Source organism: Dryobates pubescens, chromosome Z, assembly GCF_014839835.1.
Source record: "Dryobates pubescens isolate bDryPub1 chromosome Z, bDryPub1.pri, whole genome shotgun sequence".
In the NCBI taxonomy this organism is placed as follows: Eukaryota; Metazoa; Chordata; class Aves; order Piciformes; family Picidae; genus Dryobates; species Dryobates pubescens.
Window position 1 is genome coordinate 10,539,117 of NC_071657.1, and position 25,994 is coordinate 10,565,110.

General features: G+C 41.6%; 1 protein-coding gene across 1 annotated transcript in view; it reads right to left on the reverse strand.

Annotated features, from left to right (window-relative positions):
* The window catches only part of SVEP1 (sushi, von Willebrand factor type A, EGF and pentraxin domain containing 1), a 143,258-nt gene that overhangs the window by 85,568 nt on the left and 31,696 nt on the right, over nucleotides 1-25,994 (reverse strand). Inside the window, exons 4-5 of the mRNA XM_054178135.1 lie at nucleotides 5,408-5,566; nucleotides 4,985-5,164 (exon numbers count right to left, since the gene is read on the reverse strand). Of these exons, the coding sequence (XP_054034110.1) occupies nucleotides 4,985-5,164; nucleotides 5,408-5,566 (339 nt within the window). The remainder of the gene's footprint in view (nucleotides 1-4,984; nucleotides 5,165-5,407; nucleotides 5,567-25,994) is intronic.

Consider the following 25,994-nt stretch of genomic DNA (forward strand, 5'->3'; position numbering starts at 1 on the left):
AACAGGGCAGACAACAGTGTCACAGTGCTCAGGAACACCCTCAGGCACCGTTGAGTGTACAGATGTAGATGAAAACATGTGGGAGCCTTCACAAATGAGAATGGCAGACATTCATCATGGTGGAAGGGGGACACAAAGACAGAAAGAAGGAATGTAAGGTATTCATAGACAAGGGGACCATAAGAGGTGAAAAGGAAAAAAATTAGGCTGTTGCTGAGACAAAAGAGACATTTTCAGGTGTAGAGCTCCTTGTGGAGGTGGCCCTGGCTGCTGCTCAGTATGTACGCCTTCCCACTGCCATGACTCACAAACACTGCAAGCAGCATGATGTCAAGAATGCAGTCCTGTGCAGCATGCACTTGCAGAAAGGAAAGTGAGGCATGGATGGTGATCCCCAGACACTTGTACAGTTTTGTTACTGAATCCTAGTGACATAGTCTGGCACAAGGCTACACTGCAATTAAGATATATGGCAAAACTGCCAAATTACAGTAAGAACAAAAATGTAGGTAGCACTGATATGGCCTTGATTTATGTTATTTGTTTCAGTGTCATAAGATCAAGCTCTTCTACTCTTTTCTTTGCACTGCCTCCAGCTCACCTCTGAGGCTTCCCTCTGGTGAAGGCTTGAAGCTACATGCACACTGTCTGGCCCCTGAGTCCCTTGAACAGCCAAGCTGTATATACCTGCTGTCTGGCCCTGTACAAGTCTAGGTTGGAGACTGATCCAGTGGAGAGCAGTGCAGGGGAAAGGGACCTTGGGGCCCTGGTAGGGAGAAGGATGTCCCTGAGCCAGTAATGTGCCCTTGTGGCCAAGAAGATCAATAGTATCCTGGGGTGTATTAGATGGGGTGTGGTTAGCAGGTTGAGAGAGCTTCTCATTCCCCTCTACTCTGCCCTGGTGCAGCCGCATCTGGAGTATTCTGTCCAGTTCTGTGCCCTGCAGTTCAGGAACAGGCAACTGATTGAAGGAGTCCAGTGAAGAGCCACAAAGATGATTAAAGAGTGGAACATCTCCCTCATGAGGAAAGGCTGAAGGAGATGGGTCTTTTCATATTTATAAAGATGTGAAGGGTGAGCATCAGGAGCCAGGCTCCTGTCTGATGACAGGACAAGGGGCAATGGGTGTAAGCTGGAGCATAGGAGGTTCCATGTAAACATAAGGAAAAACTTTTCCACCATGAGGGTGATAAAACACTGGAAGGGGCTTACCCAGAGAGGTTGTGGAGTCTCCTTTTGGGAAGGGAAGGGAAGGGAAGGGAAGGGAAGGGAAGGGAAGGGAAGGGAAGGGAAGGGAAGGGAAGGGAAGGGAAGGGAAGGGAAGGGAAGGGAAGGGAAGGGAAGGGAAGGGAAGGGAAGGGAAGGGAAGGGAAGGGAAGGGAAGGGAAGGGAAGGGAAGGGAAGGGAAGGGAAGGGAAGGGAAGGGAAGGGAAGGGAAGGGAAGGGAAGGGAAGGGAAGGGAAGGGAAGGGAAGGGAAGGGAAGGGAAGGGAAGGGAAGGGAAGGGAAGGGAAGGGAAGGGAAGGGAAGGGAAGGGAAGGGAAGGGAAGGGAAGGGAAGGGAAGGGAAGGGAAGGGAAGGGAAAGGAAGGGAAGGGAAGGGAAGGGAAGGGAAGGGAAGGGAAGGGAAGGGAAGGGAAGGGAAGGGAAGGGAAGGGAAGGGAAGGGAAGGGAAGGGAAGGGAAGGGAAGGGAAGGGAAGGGAAGGGGATTCAGATGCACATGATATATCTTTGGATTACCAGTGTCTCATGTTTACACTCTGAATGTAACTATTCCACTCATGCTTGCATGTACAAGCCTTACAAGCCCTATGAGGATAGACTGAGGGAGCTGGGGTTGCTTAGCCTGGAGAAGAGGAGACTCAGGGGTGACCTTATTGCTCTCTACAACTACTTGAAGGGAGGTTGTAGACAGGCGGATGTTGGTCTCTTCTCCCAGGCAGCCAGTACCAGAACAAGAGGACACAGTCTCAGGCTGCACCAGGGGAGGTTTAGGTTGGCTGTTAGAAAAAAGTTCTATACAGAGAGAGTGATTGCCCATTGGAATGGGCTGCCTGGGGAGGTGGTGGAGTTGCCATCATTGAAGGTGTTCAGGAGAAGACTTGATGGGGTGCTTGGTGCCATGGGTTAATTGCTTAGGTGGGTTGGATTGGTTGATGGGTTGGATGTGATGATCTTGAAGGTCACTTCCAACCTGGTTTATTCTATGTATTCTATGTACACAGGCATCCTCTGAGAAGTGCATTTAAGACTATACACAAGATCTTTAAACTTCTATCTTGCAAGAGGCATTCTGAGCTTCAGAGCAGCTTCCTGCTAGGCTGTGTTAACTGTAGTACTGAAGTGTGTAACACAGATGTTTATACAGCTGAACATTTATATATCCTTTACACAGAAGGGAACAGTCTTTCACTTTCAGTGTTTCTATGGAAGCCTTTAGCCCCTAACAGTAGTAAAAGGAACCAAATGCTACCAAAATACAGCGTCAGTGAGGAAGCTTGAATGAATGAAGAGCACTGAAGAGGGTCTCAGCAATGTTAATGTGCCTACAGAGAAGACACTCCCTTCCACTATGGGGTAAGTATAGCCACCTCATCTGGGACAACTACAGAGCTGAGGTACTCCTGCTGCCTCAGTGTTGCAATGTTCGTGCTTACTCATGTCTCAGCATGGCTCAGGCAGGAATCTTAACTGAGCCTGTGTTATCCTGGTTATAGCTCCATGCATCAAACACAAATCTATCCTCTTGTCAATAAGGCGTTTTCCATGACCAAGAAATATTACCACGAAGGTAATGAAAACAACAACAGTATTTTCTTTTAATAAAATTTCCTGGATTAGATACATGCTTTGTAGTTGCCTGTTTCATGGGTCAGTGTTCATTGCATGATATGACTGTATTAATCACTTCCCAATAGCACAGCAGATTTTAGCTCACAGCACAACTGCAGAGTGTTTAATGTCAAAATCCAAGGCAGTGCAGAGGGATTTTGCTTCACTCTCACTTCCTAATTTATGTGATAAAATACTCCTGGGATTAACAAGACAGCTTTAAACCGTGCCTTTGATCTTGCTCCCTTTCATAGCCTGAATTGAGACTGGCAGATGCAGCACACATAAAAGTAGATTTTTTATTTTTTATTTTTTTAATTGGAAGTCTTTGGTATGATGTGGAGTGGCAAAAGAAAGGGAAAACCATATCCTTTCAATGCTTCAAAGCATATTAACATGAAGACAAACTTTTCTGTTCCCCTACCTTGCAGACAAACTCCCTGCTAAAGGAGTATCATGCACCTACACCCAAGAGACAAGTATTTTTAAATGCTCCAAGAAGTTCTCCAAGTAGTAGAATCTTCCACTTATCTATAGACAGCAAACATGAAGGATACTTTCCCTGTAGCTGACTGCAGCTTTCACCAGATTTTTTGCACTGAAGGATGCTGTGTGACAGAAGCCTTGACAGGCAATTGCTCTTTCCCAGTATCTCAATGTATCTGAAGTGGTATCATCAGTCTGTGTTTTTACTGCTGTAAAGTCAACAGCTCTTAGTCTAGCTTTTGAAGATATGATCACAGTACTGGCCAGCAATTTATTTTCTACTGAAAGATTCTCCTTCCTGCCTTCTGCCACTGGAAGCTATAAAGACTATCCTTTCCAGGATTATCTGATGGGGAGTCCTGCAATGTAAGCAGAAGTGAGCTGCTATATAACAATATCCCGAGGAACTGATCTCTAGCTCTGATGTCTTCTTTCAAAAACATGACTTGCTGTTTCTTTAAGGCCTGCAATGTTTGTTGTAATGGCATAAAGTGATAATGACTCCAAGGATTTCTTTTGTCTCCTTTCCTGAACTCAAGGTCAGGATGAGAGCTACAGAATGAGGTAATTCTTTTTATGTACTGGGTTCTAGTAAAGCATATTAATGTCAAGTGCATCCAAGTCAAGTTAAACCTGTTTTGGTTGTTGAGATGAGGGCTGCTACCTCTTTTTTTCAGGCCCTCCATAGAAGATGTGTCTAAGATGATTACACTGAGATGCAGGTCCCCTTCTATATCATCAAGAACCCAACCTCTGTTAGGGACAAGTGATAGCTAAGCAAACTGTGATCCTATATACTCATAAGAGCTCCAGAAATGTATTCCAGGATGCTCTCATGTCTTCTCCCTTTCACATCTTCTGTTTATTTGTTTTCCAGATGACATTCTATTACAGCAAACTTCTAGGATACTAACTAGTTGTCCACTTCACTCCAAATTCTCCTGAAGACTATGCTCAAGACTCAAGGTTTTTCTATTTTTCATAAGAAGGAACTTTTCCATAAGAAAACAAAATGCAATTGTTTCAAGGATTGTCTCCCAGTGACAATGCCCATCTATGTCAGGAGTCTCATGGATACTCTAAACCACGCACGTGGCAGGGTCTTGTTATGTATGACTTGTTGGTAGGTTCACTGGATATACATAACTGACAGAAATTAGATGGAGAGAGAGGGAAGTTTTAGGCTGGATGTTAGGAAGAAGTTCTTCACAGAAAGAGTGATTGGCCGTTGGAATGGGCTGCCCAGGGAGATGGTGGAGTCACTGTCACTGGAAGTGTTTAAGAAGAGACTGGATGGGGTGCTTGGTGCCATGGTTTAGTTGATTAGATGGTATTGGGTGATAGGTTGATTATCTCGAAGGTCTTTTCCAACCTGGTTAATTCTATTCTATTTCTATTCTAGTAAGGAAGGAGTATGAAGATTAACTTGCAAAAGACTGCCTGCCTAGCAATTATTGCTCTGCACTTCCTATTGCGGATGTCCTCTTTCTGTTTCAGGAAAGAGTGAAACAGTGATGAGAACGGGAGTTTACTTTTGGAACATTCTTTCACCAAAGAGCTAACAGCATCAGATCTACATGTCCAGCTATATAGTGAGCAGAGAAAATCAGTTGTAAGAACAAATTAATCCAACAGGAAACCACATTTCAAACACATGACATCCATACCTCTGCAAGTAGCCCCTGCTCCAGACCACTGGCCATTTGGCTGACAAAGCCGGATGCTGCTTCCCACAAGGTCAAATCCCGCTTTGCACCGGATCCCACAGGCAGCATTAAAGTAATTGTTGCAGACATTCTGGACAAAGTAGCCATTTTCAGGGGGCTTCAGCTCAGGGCAGTGAACAACTGAATAATTAAACAACCATAACTCAGTCATTATGTTAGAGTGCAACAGGCTACTGAAAGAAAACAACTTTTTTTAATTTCCACCTCAACTTGTATCTTGGTACTTCTGTTGTTTTGGAATGACACAGAAAATCTTACATGCAGGTTGACATATCCTTCCCAGTGCAAACACAAGCAACCAAAAGGTCCTAGCACTTCATTGTGCATTCCTGAGGTATTCTGATCCTGGATGGAAACACTTACCTTCACAGCTTTGTCCTACAGCACGGTATCCCTCCCGGCATGTACAATCCTCAATGGAGGTACTTCCTGGTGGTGAAGTATGATTCTCATCAGGGCAGGAGATGCAAGTGCTGATACCACCTGGTGAACCTTCAGGCTTGTATGTTCCTGGTGGACAAGCTGTTGCACAAAAAAAAAAACAACAACAAACAAAACAATCCACAACAGAAAGAAGTTCAGGATATTCACCCTTCACAACCAGCACAATGTTTCAGGTGTGTTACTTCAGCATGTCCTTGATTATATACTTGCTATAATCTATGAATTACAAACAACAACAACAACAAAAACAACAACTAGTCAAAGGAATTGTTCCCTGAGGCTTTTGCACTCATTTGTATCCCATCTATATACATGCACAAGACTTAAAGACTCAGAAGATATCTTCAGAGGCAGTTAAGAATGCATAGGGAAAAGGCATGTCTCACTTGAGAACTTACTCATTGGATAGGTCTGAGTCGTATCTCTCTCTTCCTTGAATTCTGTTTTCCAGGAAACCACCATAATTATTTTTACTTATTTCAGGAGGATGATGTGAGAAACAGAGAAGCGACTAATCAACAGGTACTGATGAATTGATCAGATTACTATTTGAGCAGAACTTTAAGACACTTCTGCTGATAAACTTAATTCCCTGATGTAACATTTAGCAAGTATTTTAGAAGGTTATGGAGCAATAACACTGAAACTCAGGCGAAAAAAAAAGTAGCTCTAATTATATTAGCTTCACTGTCTGTAAATTTTCCTAACAGCTACATTTTTTCTTCCAGGCTGCAAGTCAGACTCTTACTTCTTCTGGTCAGAGCAGTCACTTTGCACCGTCTGATGTAGCTCTGGATGCTAGAAAGAACTGAACAGCAATAAACACCCTCAAGTGTCTTGTCTTCCTCTTTATGTAGTCAGATATGCTCTGCTCCGGGAGCAAATCTCTCCTATCTGGGCATATTTCCTGAAGTTCACAGATTTTGAAAATATCAGTCTTTTCTTTTGTAGGTATTAGACCAGATCAGTTTGTTTTGTGAGTAAGGCACTAAGATACTCTGGCTCCTGCCTAATTAGTGAAAACAACTTACTGCTTTTCCGACAACAGAGATAAAAAACCACACAACCAAAACACACACACTAATCAATCCAAAATAAACCCTAGCCACCTTTTTCCTCATCTGTCATGGGAGAATTGACCTTCATAAGACAAATTTTAGGGATTACACCTTAAAAATCGACTCATATGAATTATTAGGACTCTCTTAAGAGGACACGCTGAGGCAGCTGGGCTTTTTTTGGCCTGGAGAAGAGAAGGCTCTGAGGAGAGCTAATAGCCACCTTCCAGTATCTGAAAGGGGCTTACAAAAAGGCAGGAAAGGGACTGTTTCCAAAGGCCTGTAGTGATAGGAGGAGGGGCAATGGTTTGAAGTTACAGGAGATTTAGATGGGATATTAGGGAAAAGTTCTGTACCATGAGGCTGGTGGAACACTGCAATAGGTTACCCAGTAAGGTAGTTGAGGCCCCATCTCTGGAAAGGAGAGGTTTGATAAGGCTCTGAGCAGCCTGATACAGTGGAGGATGTCCCTGCTGACTGCAGGGAGGACTTTGACTAGATGACCTTTGGAGATCACTTCCAACCCAAAGAATCCTGTGATTCTTTGCAAAGGAAGGAATTCTTTCAAAGAGCTTCCACCAACGATATTTTTTCATTTCTTTTAAGAAGAAAAGCAACCAAGCTGCTAACAGTTAAGATGTGTTTTCATATGCAGTAAATTGGCTTAATAAACCTGCATATTGAACACACATTTAAAAAGAAAATGCCTAAGCAGTAAGGAATGTAAGTACATACTAAAGCCTTTCAGAAGGAAAAAAGGGCAGGAAAATCTGATCAGAATTAGAGCTGGGAATATTTCATATTTGTTTTGGGACTTCTGAAAAACCACTTGCAAAAAAAAAATCCCTTTCCTATAGTTTACCTTCTCTTCTCATCCAAGACATTCCTCTTGGACTCTCTCTCTCTTCTGTGCACAAATTCCCTCCTTCAATATTACTTCTCTATGAAATCTTATGCTTCAGAACATTACTGGCTAAGTATCAGAAGTATTACTCTGAAATCTCTGAAATACTTTCCTCTGGCACTTTGTGGAAGTTTCTGAGCATCCCTGTAAAAAGTAATGGGTACTGAGCACAAAGTCATGAAGGGCATCCAAAAGGATGAGGGAAAGAGTGCAAGTTAAGCATCATGGGGGATCTGCTGTATGACAAAGCACCATGTGCCAGCGAAAAGTAAATCAGTATCTTCTGTTCTGTTTGTGGCATATAAAATGACATCTAAATTAAGTGTTTAATTATAACAAACCAACAAAAACTCTTTCTGCAACATCACCTCAGATGAAGAAGCAGCAGTTCTCTTCTGTTTCTGTTCAGAGAACTATGGGATAAAAACAATCAACTAATTCTACAACATGGGCATTTTAAATAATGAACCTAGTAATTCGCTTAGACAAAAATGGTTCATTCTAAAATTACACTTGCAATTTAATCTTTCCAGTGAAGAAGCAGGAAGTAAATAATAATTGCTTAAACTATTATTAATGCCTCTACTGGGAAAGACAAGTTTCCCCAAGTGTCCTGATTCTTCTTGTATGTTTCAAATGATTCCCACTGTCTTTTTAAAAAGTCAAACTACATCCTATCTAGGCATTTTATGCAGACTTTTCTTCAAGCCTGAGTTGCTAAACTCCTCATCTTCCCTAGACATATTCAGCTATGAACCTCCACACAAGATACATTCAAGACTTTCACAAGATAACACCCAGTTACAGAGCTATTTCCAAGTGTGTGAGATCACACAGTCTATCCTGTGATGCCAAGAGATGGTTTAAGAATGGAGCATAAGCATACCGACCTCAGTACATTTCTTTCACAGCTGTAGAGGTTAGTCTGGCCACAGATTATGTTAAAACCATCCAAAAATCAGCTGTAGAAGAGCAGAGATCCAGCCATCTGTTGTAGATCAGACTTATCCTGACCTAGCTAGACTACAGACCCATCACCTCCTGCTTCTGACTGCACCATAGCATGGCCCAAGTCTACAAACAGCAATGTATTCAGAAGCAAAGGGACAAACACATTTGAAGAGCACACATGGCTCCATCCATGGCTGACCACACAAGTACCTCTCTAGAGTTTCTTCTGAACCTCAAGCATTGCCAATGTTTCTTTGCATTCTAGTTGCTAGGCTGCACTCACCAACATGCCCTCTATACCTGCAAAAACTGACTGCAGGGACAGAACACCTTCTCCAGTGCTGATCTGTAAAAAAAATTTACTTTCTTTTTTTTTTTCCCCAAGGCTTGCTTCTCCTTGACAACAATTTGATGGTATAAAAAGGCTCAAAACACTGTACTAATGAACCTTGACAGCCTGTCGCTATCAAGAATGACAAAAAGGGCAAGCTCTTTCAAATGGGGAAATGATTTTCACAGTGTTAGCTTTTAAACAGAGAGGGCACTTATGTGCATGTCTGCATGTATGATCCTCTCAATAAAAGACTTAACAACTGCCTATATGTGGACCATGTTGTTCTTTGCCCAGAAGCAAGGAAATGGTTTTTGTATAATATAATTCTCCTCTTGAGACCAGAACAGTGAACAGTGAGTTACACCAGAGGATTACCTCTTTGTTACAGGAAGCAAGGATTAGTGTGCTAACTACAAGCACAGGCCCAAAGTCCCCAAGCACACAAAGACAGCTTACACTGAAACTGCCATCAACAACAGCCTGCTTGCAGACACCAGTAGATATTCACCAACAATTCACATTCAGATTCTTTTGTCCATGGTAACGACAATGCAATAATCTTCTGACCAAATATAGGACCAAAGTAGTACATGCTTACTTCAGCATGCCTCCTGCATTTTCCTCCTCAGTTATGATCTTCTAAGGTATGCAACTGACTGAAAAGTGTAAGCACTTAACTTCTTAGGCCACCAACGGAAAACTTACTTTCTCTTTCACCAAAACCAATGAAGTTGTGCATAGAAAATAAATCACCGGAAAGGAAATAGGACACAGGTTTCCTAAAAACAAAGACCACATTTCAAACAAGGGATATGTATTGAGAGCATAACTGTGTGTCAAGACATTGTCTGAAGCTAAACTATGAACACGGGCATTTAGAAAAGTCCACCAAAAAACCCTTCAAATTAAGTAGGAATTCTTCTGCTCTGCCTGCCTGCAACAATTACAAACGCGGTATTGTAATGTTCAGGCAAGAACAATTTAACACTGCAAATGTGACAACATAACATAAGCTGTGTTTCAGAGATTCACCAAACATTTAACACATACTATTCAGTTTGGATTTTTTTTAATCTGCAAAGCCAGTGGCAAAGTTAAGCCAACCTGTATTGAACCCGTATGATGGCATAACAGCTCCTGCCTGAATTTAAACAGGTAGAGATCATGTGTCAAAGGCTTCTAATCAGTGACTTGGGGTCATGATCCCTCCTCTGAATGCAGAAGTACAAATGTTAATGAAAACAATTCTGTCTTAAAAATGTAAATCTTCTAAAATCCTGAGAGAGTTGGCAAGCTCGATTTCCTCTCCAACTACACCAGTGTATCTAACCCACTGAAATGGAATTATTCTTCAGTGTAAGAGAGAGGAGAGTCAAATTCCATGTGTTTCAAAGATTAATTGCAGGGATTTGGGATTTTTTTTCAATGCATAATTTCTCACACTAACTACATTTACTAAGTAATCCTTGGCATAAGCTATTTTTTCCACAGTTGATGCTAATGAAGGATCTGATTAAGAGTTTATCTTTATAGGATATGGCAGGAATCAGCTATCTGCTCTCTCCGGCATGAATTCGAGCTCTATTCCTACACTATTGCTCTGATGACTGTAGTCTCTAATTCTATTTTTCCCCATATGTGTAAAACCTAATTGAAATGACACCTTGATGCAAATCACAAATACATAAATAGTCTTTATAATTCAATCCCCAAACTTCTTAAGTGAGAAAAGAAAGACTGGGTTTATACTACTGTGATTACTTTCATGACACTGATTACATGGACAAGCACTCAACATAATGGACTGGTGAACCTATCTGGGCCTTCTCTCTCAACTCACCACACTATCCTAGAATCAGTGTACCATGAACACCTATTCTTAGTTTGTTTTGCTAGTGTCTACTAAAAAGATGCAATCCATAGGTCACAGAATCCTTAAACAATGATCACTGGATGTTTGTATTCAATTATTTCCCTGTTTCCTCTGTTTATGTTTCTGAATACACACTGAGAGGAGATTTTTGGTTTTGTGGATCTTTGACCTAGCAACACAGTTGTGTACTTATATTCATTTGTTGGAAGATACATGAGAGAGCCAGTGTGCATCTGTAACTACTTCAAATTACAGTCCGCAACATCAGGACAAGCAAAACCTTAAATTAACTCACATTAATGCCCTTGGAAAAGAACTACATCCTGAAGGTGTGGGCTCTTTATCCAACTGCTTTACTTCATCTAAGATTCTTGTGCTTTGGCAAGGGCAAAAATAAAATATGGAAATTAAGAAAATACATCACTGACCTTTGTGTGTGTGGAACAAGTGCTATAGTAGCTGTATTTGGCATCAGTCATGCCATAAGTTTGCCATTCTAATAAACAGAAGTAAAAAAATTCATGAGGAAGTACAAGTTACAGTACATTATCATATGCTACTTCTTTCTACCTTGACATCTCCATCTCTCCTCATAACAATGTACTACATGATCAGATTTGCCAAAGGGCTAGGCACACCCTCTGGTAGAAGAAGCAGTAGGAACAAGGGGTTGTTACCTATTCCCTGCAATAATGTTGTGCCAAATGCTTTACCAGGATAGTGTTCAGTGTCATAGAGGAAATGGAGATCCCTGAGACACAAGCAGCAAGAGATTTCCTGATGCTTTCTCACTTACTGCTGCCGCAGAGGAAGAGTTTTGGATGTCCTGCAGTACTAGCATGAAGTGCTGTCCAACCTTCCCTCCCACCTCTAAAGCTGTTCTGCTGCTCCTGCCCCATTCATTTGTGGGGGAAGGATGTCAGTAACATAGAATCATAGAATTGTTAGGGTTGGATGGACCTCAAGGATCATCTATTTCCAACCCTCTGCCATGGGCAGGGACACCTCGCACTAGATCAGCTTGCTCAGATCCACAGCCTGGCCTTAAAAACCTCCAGGGATGAGGCTTCCACAACCTCCCTGGGCAACCTGTTCCAGCATCTCATCAATGGAAGCCACAATTGCCTGAAACTCTCCAATTCCTTGCCTTCTCCAGGCATTTCACTGATGTCTCTTGGTTGTCGCTTATCTGTTGTATTCTGCAAATATTGGGGCACCAATGTGTCCCAGGTTTCTGTAATTTTCAAGTTTATTCTACTAAATCAAGCAATGAACAATAGCTGTGGGTTTCTTTCCTCATGCTTACAAGCTGAAAAATGCTTGGCTTGGGCCAGGAAAAAAGCAGGCTACCCTGGCCTTTAAAATATATCTCACTAGACCTGCAGACAGTCACAGAACTGTTTTGGTTGGAAAAGACCATCCAGTCCAACCATAGACCTGAAACCACCATGGCCATTAAACCAACTCCCCAAGTGCTATGCCTTGAACAGCTCCAGGGATGGGGACTCCACCACATCCTGGGCAGCCTGTTCCAGCACCTGACCACTCTTGCAGCAAAGAAAGTTTTCCTAATCTCCAATCTAAACCTCCCATGAAGAAGCCTTTCCACATCCTGGGTCTCCAGTATACAGATTACCTCCAGATGTTACAGCTTTTGTTGTCACATATAGGTTATCTGGGAAGACAAGCTTTTAAAACAAATCTCTCATATGGTAAGTTTGTCAGAGCAGGCATTTTGTGCCCATGAAATGCTTATGGAAGGCTAAGGAGAAAAATCTAAACCATTAGTAGATATTGTAGTGCACCTTTCTGCAGTTTACAACATGTGTGGTGCCATAAAAAAACACCCAACAACCAGGAGCCAGGAGCATGCTGGATTACAAAAAACAGGCAACGAAGTGGCTTTAGTTAAATATTTGACATGTGTGACTTATACAGAGACTGCAAAAGAAAACCTTGAGCTTGCCTTAAAGTGTAAGGATCAGGGAAGGATTTCTGCTAAGTCTCAGCATGTTCTCCAACTCTTTAATATCTCCTGTTATCCCCAGCATGTGCTCTGCATTAATTTCAGACAGCATTGAACCTGCTCATCCATCTGCTCTTTGTCAATATTCCTTAAGCATCCTTCTCAAAGCAAGATGATTAGCAATTTAACAAGCTAGATGTCTTTTCTGTTCCTATTTGATGTATTCTGCTCCATTCTTTTTATTACATTTACAAATTTCCTCTCACTGGAGAGAGAACAGATAGAAACAAGCCAGTTTAGCTACTTCTGCACACGATGCATGAGGAAGGGTTCACTCACACATTTTTATTGAGTTTACAGCCATCAGAACTGTAATATTCCATTATCAAGTTGGTTACAGCATTTGGAATGACACTGTGAGATGATCTAGCTCTAGATCTTTAAGCACTTTAAACAGCCATAACAAAATTCCAGTGGAAATAAATTGCTCATGATAAAGTTGAGAATCTTGGATCCTCTTCCATGGAGCAGAATAACTGATGCAGTCCCTTGGGTGAACACCCCAGTAAGTACCCCAAGCATATACAGTGTAGGGAACAATCTGCCTGGTGAAGAATATAAGTCCAGAAGCTATCACATCTTGTAAAAGTTAGGGTGCCTACCAGGATCTTCCACAAAGATGTGTCCGTGAGCCACAAGAGTGCTGGGCATCCCTGGGTAGGCCTGGGGCCTATACATTTATATAGGATTACTGAAATTACTCCAATTACAGAATATCCTTCTCATTAATAGTAGTAGTACTGAAACTACATAGGAAATCCATTTGTGCCCAGGCTTTTTTTTAAAAGCAGATTGACTCCTCCATGTCAAAAATGTGGTAAGTGCCTTAAACAGATTCACACTTGAATGATATGTGCACTGCAAGAACACAGACCTTTAAGAAGTATTTTAAATGTTTCACAATGATAAAAACAGCATACACTTTTACAGAAGGCAACTTGCTCTGCCTCAATGCATGCAGCTTATGCAGCAATTAAAACAAATAAAATATCCTGATTCAATTCTATGCACTGTATTAGAACTGGGAAAAAAAAAGGCCTACTGATAGTTCATTCAAGCTACAATTTCACAAGATATATCCTGACAACTTGAGAAGTCTGTGCACACAGAAATTAATGCGTTCTTGTATTGAAATGGAGGTCTTTTGGTTCAAATCTCAGTGGCATTTTAGACAGTGCCTGAGATGTGCATTTGTGTAGCTTTGCACCATGGCTGGAAGCGGTTGGCTGTGGCTCCCTGGATAGATGGAAAAAAGCAGCCATGGAGCCTGATTGCTCCGACCGGTTAGCCCCAGAGGTGGAAAAAAGACGCTGAGTCAATGTAAATGCAAATAAAGGCTTGGCTGAGAAGTTGTGAGGCTCTTCCAGGTGACCAGGATGTCCCGAGTCCACAAAGAATTCACACTGCAGAAGAATGATTCTGCATTGCTGGGAGGTTCTATCATATAGAATAAACCATAGAATACATAGAATAAACCAGGTTGGAAGAGACCTTCAAGATCATTGCGTCCAACCCATCAACCAATCCAACACCACCCAAACAACTAACCCACGGCACCAAGCACCCCATCAAGTCTTCTCCTGAAAATCCTGAAAATATGAGGAAGAACTGGAATAGACTAATACTTGAGCCTGAATGAGAGACTGTGTGGAAGGACGCCCAGATGAAGACATGGACTTTCGCTAGACAGGTCATCAGAAGAGTTCTAATTTGATGATATGTGTTTTGGGTGCAGGGATTATGGTATGAAATAAGGGGTGGCGTGTGGTGGTTTAGGCTGGGTGCCAACCCGGATGTCACTGCACAGGCCACACCTGGGAGGTTCCAAAAGGGGGGCCCAGCCCAGTGGGTGGTCACAGGAAGCCAGGTATTTCACCCATAATTCCCTGCTACTCTATAAAATATCTGCATGGGGGGTCATCGCGCTCTCTTTCCTCCCTCGCTGCTGCCTAGGTAAAATGGTGTGAGCTGCCTCCCTTGGGCCTGCCCAGCCACAAGGCTGGGTTGGGGGGGGAAGAAAGAGCCCTGGTGGGAGGAGTTGGGTGTAGGCCCAGGTGAGGATGGGATGTTCTTGGGTATGTTCTGGGATCTCTCTCTCTCTTTGTCATGGTGCTTGTGGTTTTCTGTAAAACTTTCATTGTTTTTCCATTTAAACTTTCCATCAAATTTGCAATCCATTTTGGCTGAGTTGTTCCTTCGCCTGTGGTGGGAGAATTGGTCTCCCAACCCACGACAGTGATATATTTGGGTGGCATATCCAAAGCAAACATAAAACCACCTATTAGCCACAGTTATCAGCTCATGCCAGCACATTTTAATTTTTAGAATTTGGACACAATTTATGTCCTCATGTTTCTGTGTATTTCTAAAACACATCATACCAGAAATTCCAACACTACAAAAGAAAACGTTTCTGGTAAATTAACTTCATTGTCTGTGTAAAGTCTGCCATGAAAAAAAAAAAAGATACTCGTGTATTTACGTGCAAGTGAAGATTTTGCATCCAAAGCTTTGCACACAATCAGAACATAAAATCAAAGGGGAAATAAAATCAATTCTGAAAATGCTTTGCTCAGAGCAGAACTACTATATTGTAGGCTTCACCATCATCACAGACACACATTTCTCAGTAAAGCTTGATCACTTCTGGTGTGACAGAACGTGCCACTCTAAAAAGGACTGTTCTAAGCGCCCTGGATCCCGGGATAGCTTCCTGCGATTTAAATACATAAAGACTGAAAAGGAACATCGTCAGCCTGTCATAGGTGCACTTATTTACCATTTGAATACACTTGCTTTGAAGTTGTGGTTTTGGTTTCTGAAAACTTAGAAACATAAAGGCAATTTGAAGCAAATTCCAGTAAAAGGAATCACAACATTTTGTTTACTTTGTGCTACACACAGATGAGTAAATACCTGTTTCAGAGTAATAATATCTGCCCTGTTACAAGACACCAGAAGCCCAGCTTTCTCTAGGTCTGGTCCAGTCATTGTCCCATGTATCAAATAGCTCTAGACTTCCTTTCAGCTGGGCCAAGAAGGAAAAGGGAAGACATATCTGCAAAGAGCAATTCAAATCAAATGCAGAGTGTACAGTCATTCTATACTTTTTGTTACTGTTCATTACTCCTCATTGTACCAACATATCCACTAATCCATCATCTCCCTAACAAGATGGAATAAGCCACTACTAGATGTCCAAGAGGCCAAAACCATCTCTAGACCAAATCCCAAGTGATGACAGAGAGATACATCTCAGGAGGGGAAAAGCTCCATCGGGGCTGCACTATATGTTGTTCAGCTAACTGCTGCATGAGCTAGAGGCACACACTGGAGAGCAAGAAGTATTCCTCCTTTATCTACAGTTGGAAAGAGGAACTACCTGGAAAGAGAGAAGTAGAAGTCTGAGCTGGGAACAAAAAATCCCTGTTCCTTAGTAACACGTGGTATGCTGCACCCAGAGGAATCTAAACAGAAATGCAGATTTGCCCCACTGCCTGCAGCTTCTGGGACACCACAGTTCAAGAAGCACTAGGTCAGCACGGCCTAAATTTGTTGCAAAGGCAGGGAGCAAGATTCTCGTGTTACATGGCTAACTCAACAGATCACCTTCTCCTGGAATTTCTCAGAGGTAATTTTAGCCAAAACAAGGGACTGGGACCGGGACCTCAAAGACAATAAAGCTTCACAGTGAAGAACATGCCTGGTGGTTCAAGATCCATTTCTAGTGCATTCACCTACTCAGCAATTTGAATACAGACTTGTGTTCAAATGATTCTTGGGCTTAACTTTTAAGTTACACTTAAAAATGTAACTGTAAACTCACTGGTCCAACTGAGTGAGAAAATTGGCTTTCCTGAGAGTAGCAAGCTGCAGAGGGAATCCAGGAAGGGTAAGAGACTCCACAACTCAGACTTCCTCCTTCATATTAAAAAAAAAAAAATAATGTGAATTTGCCTTCTGGCAAAATATTAACAGAATCCTGTATGTTCCTGAATTATGTTACTCATCTGATGTGAAGTGCTTCCTTTCTGCTGTTGCCTCCAACACTCACCCCTCGCAGCTGTTGGTGTGTAAGAAAGAAAACTCAAAAAGAAAAGATACCTATTTCTGTGCACATCAGAGTTGCTCCAGTTGCTAAATCACAGATGGGGAATGCAGCAAGTAAAAGCTATTATAAACAGGAAAGTGAAGCCATTTCTGCCAGACCCTTGATAAACTATCACTACTGCATTAGGTGCCAAACTTGGCCTCTTTTCCACATCCCTTATTTTTATCATTTAATATACTTTTCAACAACAGTGATTATACTCCTATTAAGTAACATTTCTGAGCACTGAAGATATACCACATGACTGTGCAGATGGAGAACATATGGCACTATTTCCATGTTTATTTACTTAGCATCCCAGGGTAGGAGTCAGACAGTTTTTGGTTAACTTAAGAGATCTGAAGTACATGCAATGGCTCAGACCAGTAATCAGACAATAAAAAGTAGTGGTTTTGCCAACTATTTTTTCACATATTGTGAAACTAGCCCGGCTATCCCTGCATAGAGTTCAGTAAACTGTTGTAATCTCGATGTTATAGTTTCTACTTAATTCCTGGAATCACTACTGGTACCCATGATTTACTGTGAAAAATGCCATAAATCCCACTCTCCATTCCTCATGCAAAACTCTTATGGAAACTGACAAGAACTGACAATTCTTTTAAAATTACCCAAGTATGTAGATCAGAATAGAGTCTTGTTACTGAAAGCAAGAACACTGAAAAAACAGCTGCATCACTATGTTCACAATTAACTGCTGCTTGCTAAAGAAACATTTGGAGAAGTGACTGCTTCTCACTTCATCTGCCCCATCTTTCCTTGTTCTTATTTCCTCTCATCTCTTTGCAAGACCAAAGGAAGCCCTTACGGATGAATCTGACTCTTCCTAAAGTCATGCATGTCCAAGCCAAAGGATCACCTCATATTTGAACTGAAGGAACACGTTCCAAGTACCAAGTGCCTGTCAACAAAGCAAACTTTACTACTCAAAACAGTACAGAAGATTAAAAATAAAAAGGTTATGTTGCAGTATTACAACAAAATAAACAGTCTTATTCCTCAGTCTAACAAAGCTCCCTTCTATGAGGAACCTCAATTAAAACATTTGTGAACACCATTAGACAGCATTAACCTGGTCTTCACCCTTTATCCACTCTGCCATGACCTATCGGTCTGCAAGGTAGGAGTTCTCCCTTAAAGCAGGAATCCCTGACTAGTGAGTCATGTGTTTGAAAGGCCCCTTTTTGCTATCTGTTTTGACCAAACACCTACTAAAGGAGCAACCTGTAACATCCAAAACCTTTACTGAATTGCAGTTGTTTAAATTAGAATAGTCAGCTGCTGCTGCCAGAAAAGATGGAGAGAAACAGCAGTGACATTCTTTTAAGACCTATCAGGTGTTCAGCCTCTTTATATATCAAAGTGAAGCTGTGCTCTGTGTCCCACTTCTCCATCCCCTTCTCAGCTTCAAGGGTGTTTTTCCCAACATGAAGAAACAGAATCACTTATTCTTTTTCCTAAGGGCAGTGAGATCCTTTGCATGTTTTGGGAAGAAAAAGGTCTGTCACACTTACTGTCCTACCTTCTTCTTCTCTAAATGCAAGCTCTTTTTGTGAGCTTTTTTGCTATTAAACAAGGCCATCTATACCTGCAGACAGAAAATGAGGAGGGAGCATTCTTAACTGCAATATAGAGGAAAAGAAAAGGTAAGAAGCAAAAATTATTGAATCACTGCTTAATGGACCTAAGACTTACAATTATTAAGCCACTGGTTCCCAGGTAGAAAATCCATTCTTAAACAGCACTTGATTCCAATTAGAAGGTTCACAAGATAATTAAAGCTGTCTAAAAATATCCCAGTTTTTCCTGAAATGAAGCCAAGTTCTCAGCTAATTTCTTGCACTTTTGCAGACTGTGAGCCAGTGAAGGATGCAAGTGACAGATGATAAACTTATGCTCTGACGCAGGAATGCATGAGGCACTGCACTTTCTATTTCAACGTAGGAGGCCTCCCAAAAATGACCTTAAAAGTAGTGAGAATAAATCCATCTCTAATATCCCTGGGCATGAAACTTAAGACATTACAGACAACTATCACATTCACAGAACCCTGAACTTGTTACCTTTCATACTTGTCTGTGCTTAAGCCTTGAGTTAAAATACAGACAAGTAACAACTGTTATCCATCACCTGCATCTTGAGACACAAGTAAACAAAAGAAGTGAGGGAATGAGAAGGCAGGAAGGGGCTTCCCACGTGTTCTCAGCATGCAAGTTGTCTTCCTGCCTGTAGTGGAAAGTGCCCAGGCAGCAACTGAAGGATTGCTGGTGATGGTGAAGAGCTATCAGCAGAGTGAAGCCAGCAGAATCCTGGAGGCTGGCAGAGCATGAGATCTCATTTGTCAACTGGAACTGAAGGCCATGCAAACTGTGCTCTTAGAGCCACAGTAGCTTAGTGTGGCTTCTTGGCCTATCACTCAGGCTAGAAGACATTATTGTGGATGAGTACTGAAAAGGAGCATCACTAATAGGTAGCAGAAAAGGTAGGAATTAAGATAACCCTGAGCTAGTTACATTAAAAAGATACTGGCAGAGGGTCCCTTAGTGTCTGAGCCTGGTATGCTCCTTTTCAGCCCATATTTTTTGTGATCATATTACTTCTGTTCTCATGGATTTGCACTGTGAGCACAAACTGGGTTACTGGTCCACGTAAAAAAGCCATACATGAATACAACTTGGCTACTCCCATTGATGAAATCAAGTCACTAATGAAGACAAAGGGTCCGTGCCTTTGTGTACTTCTATGCCATGACCTAGCCAACACCCCTGGTGCTACCACTGGGACAGTTCTGTGAAGTGTTCTCTGACAGTCAAGAAGGGTACTCACAGAAATGCCAGGTTTTAAAAATGGTGTTCCATTTTGTGAGGTGCTGTATTTTGAATTGCCATTCAGAACTAAATGACAGCAAATTGTATGGATGTGTTTTACTCCTGTACTATGACATAAAATTTGAAGCGAAGTGATTGGCAAGTGACTGCATATTTTGATCCTCATGATGATGAGGCAGAGGCTTAGACTATGACAGGAGGGAAACTGAGTATTTTCATATCAGGTGACACCCTTTGCCAAACTGACAACAGGGCCAGAGGAGCAGAATACATTTAGGTATAAAAACTAATGCCAGTGTGAGACAGATAATAATGAAAGTCCAAAAGAAACAATTGCCTAGTTACATAGCAGCTCTTCCAGTATATAACAAGGAGGTTTGTTAAGTTCTCTGTTGATACCAAGACTTCTCAGAATAAGGCTACTCAGCCTCCCACTCTCCTTGCACTTAGACAAACCTTGTCTTATGACCTGAGATACTTGAAAAATAAACTTTTGCAGCACTTCTTACTCACTCTGCCATAGCCTCTGACTTAAGACTTAGAGCACCTCTGTCCCACAGAGGTGCAAAAGATGTAGATTTAAACTAGTTAACTGTTGCATTTAACAGACTGCTACTCCCAGGCCTAAGCAGTCCTCATGACATGCTCTGAGGGCAGCAGATGGGTAAAGCACGACATGAGAAGCAGGAAGAGAAAACACAGTAACAAGCCAACATTTTCCTTCAAAGCTCTAAGTGTTTCTAAACAGACATTAAACTCAGAACATAAATATATACTTTTGAATAAATGTGATTTAGAGTATTGCCAGCCTGTGTGGATGTAGGTGCTTCTGCACTCCACTAGAATACTGCTTCCTGTCACTGTCTCCAAATAGTATTTAGTACCATCAATGCGTATTTTCAGATAAGAGCTTTTCTAGGGGAACACAGAATGTAACAAGCACTTTTCTGCCATAAAACAATAAAAAATGGAGTTGAAGGGAGGCCTGACAACAGCAACAAGAATGTTATATTGTGGATTATTCTGCAAAGCTGTAACCAACAAACAGGCTGGAACTAATAGCAGTAATCAGTAAAAAAAACAACCATGCAGTACTAACAGCCACAATGTAGGAAAGTTCTTGTACTTTATCTTCTGGCATTCTTGTTTGAGAAACAAACTACTTACCACAAGGAGATGGAAACTCTGCATGGTATTTACTACAGCATTTACAAGGGAACACCCTTTGTTTCAACTTTTGGGGCCAAAAATCCACTTACTGTTTTAGCTAGGCTTAGAACATTTCTTTTGGTTTCATGGATAAAAAAAAAAAACAAACAACAAACACAAAAACACAAAAACAACAAAACAAAACAGCAAACAAACGAAAGCAACAAATAAACAAAAAAAGCAAACCCAGCAGATTTGCCTCATGGCCAGGAGAAGGAGCCAGACCTTAGGTTGTTACAATAGGGTGCAGCTCCCTGTGAAATCAGTACAGCTGCACAGACCTACACAGACAGGAATTTTGCCATTCCTTTATGCTTACACTACCAAAAACCTGCCACTTAGTGCTTAATTGTATTGGCGCTTGTTTCAAATCTATCAGGTCCAAACTATAACCAAAAACCCTGGCTAAGATTAGATTATATAATTAATTGTATTACACATACTTTTGTAAAATTAATCATTCTCAACTCCAACCCTGCCCCCTCCCCAAAGGTCCATTCATTCTTCCCATTCTTCTGGAGGAAAACACTTCACATTTAATAAATTTCAGACTAGGGAGAAAAAAAAATTAATCTTCTCAAACTACCTTCAGATGTCAGCCCTACTAAAACATCTGCATTGGAAGTATGAGTTGTTGGTCTGTCTTTGTTTTCATGGTAACAAATTAAACTCCAGGGATTTGGCCTGAAGAAGTTCCCATTTCTGTGCAGAGTTATGGTGTCTGTTTTCATCAAACACCAACAAAAGCAAGAGAAACCAATTTCCTATTTGATGAAACTCATTTGTGTTGCTGGTTTCTCATTCTCAAGAGACCCACTCACACTCCACCATGCAGTCTGCCCTGTTTCTGGGTGAGAAGGTTGGGCCATCTGTGGTAGTCTTAGAATGACAGAAGAAAACAAGGCTGTTTACAAGACAGCATACCCATCCATTCTGGTTCTTGAGTACCTTGCAGATGAGTCAAGCTTATCACAAAATGTCTGCAACCTATTTGCCCTAATTCTCTTCCAGGCTGAGTGGGCTTTTGCCCTTTTTCATCATAATGTTTTTTCCAGCATACTATTCTGGCTGCCTGCTGCCTTTCCTGGACTGTTACCAGGATCTGAAGTACTTCTGGACCCCTGTGGCTGAAGAAATAGAGAACGTGCACAGTGGGAGGAAGTGAGGAGCATAGCTGCAGAGGACAGAGATAGAGGGTTTCTTCCCTGGAAGTGATTGTGAAATCATCTGCCAGACAAATTTCAGCTGAGAGCACAGAGAAGTCTGCTGCACAAGATGGAATAGGAGAGGCAAGGGAAAGGCCATCTCATCTCTCCTCACTACTGTCTTTACTCTCTTATGTTGGTGGCAGCCACATGGCCAGAAGTTAGTGAAAGGAACATCTGTATTGTCTTTTGGGCAAATATATTTTGAATGGTTTTTAGGTCAAAATCTGCAAACAAGTGAATTATTTAGCAGTGGATTAAAACCTCATGAGCTCTGTGCACTTTTGCTTCTACAACTTCTTCCTACCCACAAGCCTAGAACAATTAACAGATGACCATGTCTGAACACATGCAAACTGATGCAAACTGCATTCACAAAATACTTGCTTCGTGTTGGAAAAGAAGCAGACAATTCTGTTTAAAATGTTTAAAGGCGTAGTACTCATTCTTACAAAAACACACACTTTGCAATATTCATTGTCCTAGGTAGAGTGACTATCCCAGCATAAGTTAAAACAAGGATTTAAAAATAAAATTAGAAGATTCCAATACTCAGTATTCAGTTGGAAATTGAATCTAACAGCCAAGAGTCAAATTTGTTTGACCAAGTGACAAACACATCACATACAATCCATCAAACTGCAAAGGTAGAGACAGAGTGACTGCTTGATTTTGTCACATGAAGAGTGTTATGCTCAAGTCTGGTTAAATGAATCATCTTTGACAAGACTTTGGGAGCAACTTAATGATACTAGGAATCCAGATTACTATTCACATTTCACAGGCACTAAGGCTAAACCTTATGAGTTAGTCGTAGCACAAATTACATCTTGGGAAAGACTTAAGTCATCATTAAAAGGTGATGCTTTGGAGCCTTAGAGTGCCACTAGGGAAAAACAGTCAATTAAAATAACCTGTAAGTCTCTTAACCTCTCTGCTCACTTCAATAATTAACACTCTTGGCTGTATACTGCCTTCTTATTTTATCCCTGATGCACTCCTCCAGGAATTGTAATTTTTTTCTTTGCTAAGACAAAAGTTACTTAAGGGCTTACAGAATGCTAAGATGTCTGTTTTTAATTTGTGAGACTGGCACAAACTCAGGAACAATATGTGTGCACACGTGTCTATGAAAACATCCTGGCTATGTGTTTCTGAAAAGGTAGTGAAGGCAAGATGATGTCATGTAATCCATAGGGGTAACCCAGGAATGTAGCAGTTAAAACCTTTTCATTAACGAAAAGAATTCACTGGACAGACAATCATTACAGTAAGTGCCTGGTATGATGCAAGTGGCAGTCCTGGAAATGATTCTCAAATCTGCAAGACCAGTCAGTCAAAGGCTTATATCAATGGCATATGACAAAACGGTGCGAGCCTAAAAAATCTAAAAGTCTGCGGCAACCGGCTGATGAATGCTCAGACAGTTAAGAACTGCTGAATCACAGAATGCTAGGGGTTGGAAGGGACCCCAAAAGATCATCTAGTCCAATCCCCCTGCCAGAGCAGAATCACCTATGCCAGATCATATAGGAATGCATCCAGGCGGGTTATGAATATCTCCAGAGAGGGTGACTCCACAACCCCCCTGGGCAGCCTGTGCCAGTGTTCCATCACCCTCACAGTGAAATTTGTTTCCCCTCCTGTTTCCATGGAACTTTCTATCCCTGAACTTCCACTCATTGCCCCTTGTCCTGTCATTGGGCATCACCAAGAAGAGCTTGAGCCCATCCTCCTGGTACTCACCTTTTACATATTCATAAACATGAATGAGGTCACCCCTCAGTCTCCTCCAAGCTAAAGAGCCCCAGCTCCCTCAGACTCCTTGTAAGGAAGATGTTCCACTCCCTTAATCATTTTCATGGCTCTGTGCTTTCACACAGTTCCCTGAGGTCCTTCTTTAACTGAGGGGCCCAAAACTGGACACAATATTCCAGATACAGCCTCACCAGGCAGAGTAGAGTGGAAGAAGAACCTCTCTCGACCTACTAACCACAGCCCTTCTAATATACCCCAGAAAGTCATTGGCCTTCTTGGCCGCAAGAGCACACTGCTGGCTCATGGTCATCCTTCCACCCACTAGGACCCCCAAGCCCCTTTCCCCTTCACTGCTCTCCAAAAGGTCAGTCTCCAGCCTATATTGGTCCAGGGGGGTTTTCTTTCCCAGATGCAAGACTCTCCATTTGTCCTTGCTGAATTTCATACAATCTCTCCCTGCCCAACTCTCCAGCCTTTCTAAATGTTGCCGAATGGCAGCACAACCCTCTGGTGTGTCAGCCACTCCACGGAGTTTTGTGTCCTCAAAACAAAGACAATAAAGTACCACTTTTTCTGGGATTGCACAGCTGGAAAAGGTAATATTCTGTCTAGAGACTGAAGGCAAAGCTCAGGCTTAGGCCTTTACAGTCATTTAACTAAAGGCTAAACCGGCGGCTGTATTTACACTTGGAGCCTTCTTCATGGTGACAGCCACCTGCAATGGTTATACCGTGGCCAAAGGACAGCTTGGGCACTCCAGGGAGAGCCTAACTCTGATCAGCACAGAAAGCTGGAGACTATTTTTATGTCATGTCTATTTCTATTCAGAGCACAGTTTTTGCTCCTCTCAAGCCCTCCAGATGGCTGATTTTTCTCTTCTAGTAGCACAACAAACTTTGGCCAGAGGCTTTATTTTCATGATATTCTGAAGTGACCAGGACAGGTCACTTACAAGATAAGGAGAAAATGGTAACTTGTGCATCAGTTTCTAACTTTCCATCAAATTTATTTCAGAAATTGCTTTCTACTTTAATACAAAAGAAAGAGTCTATTTTGGCATAGAAACTTATTTTCTAAAGCCTCAGATGACATCTAGTTGGAAAGGATGAGATGGTTTTTCAATACTGCATACAGACATAAAACTACACCTCTGCTTTTCTGGTCTGCACATGTCAAAACTGAATCTGTGTTTTCACCTTCACCCTGCAACTTCATTTTTAAAGAATTTCCTCAGAAATCCAAAGAAAACTTTCCTGTTGGTGGCTTTTTGGTTAGCTTCAGGGTTTATTTTCTCTGTTACAGTTGAGTTTTAAATGCAGAGGAAAACAAGCTGCATCGTGCACAGTTAGAAAAGTTTTATACTGATGAAATTTTGTTGTCCATATTAGTGATCATGCTACCTAAAATCTTTAGTTTTGCAATGGAAGATGTACATATAAATACATAAGCCCTAGAGAAGAGAGAAAAAAATGAGTCACTGAGTTCTGAGGACTTGATCCAAACTTTTTACACTACTGGAAATGCTCACTTCAGCAGTCTTGTTTGGGTGAAAATCTTGTACGAAACTGACCAAGAAATGCTGACATTGTTTACAAATTTGCAAGCAAACCCACTGGTTAGATATTACAGCATTCACATTTTCATGATAGTTTGGAAAGCTCACTGTCACACTCTAGAATGTGGTCAGGAGTTTTTTTTTCAAAGGTCTGAATCTGGATTAAAATTCCACTTCAGAAATTATGATTCACAGAGTCTTAAATAAACAACAATCTTCTACCAAAATAAAGGATAACCCCAAGGAAATCTGCATGATCTGCCCCACCTGACCTGTGAATATTTAGATATCAAAAGAAAGAAAATAAAATGTCAAGCTCATCAGCTTGGGTTTTGTTGGTGGTGGTTTTATTTTTTTCTTCTTCCCACAGAATCACAGAATGTTACAGGTTGGAAGGGACCTCCAGAGATGATCATCAAGTCCAACCCCTCTGCCAAAGCAGGATCACCTAGGGTAGTCTACACAGGAATGCATCCAGGTGGATTTTCAAAGACTCCACAGTAGGAGACTCCACAACCTCTCTGGTCAGCCTGTTCCAGGGCTCTGTCACACTCACTGTAAAGAAATTTCTCCTTATGCTGAGGCAAAACCTTCTATGTTCAAGTTTGTATCAATTTTTCCTTGCCTTATTACTGTGCTCCACCAAAAAGCTTGGCCCCACCCACTTGACACTCATCTCTCACATATTGATAGA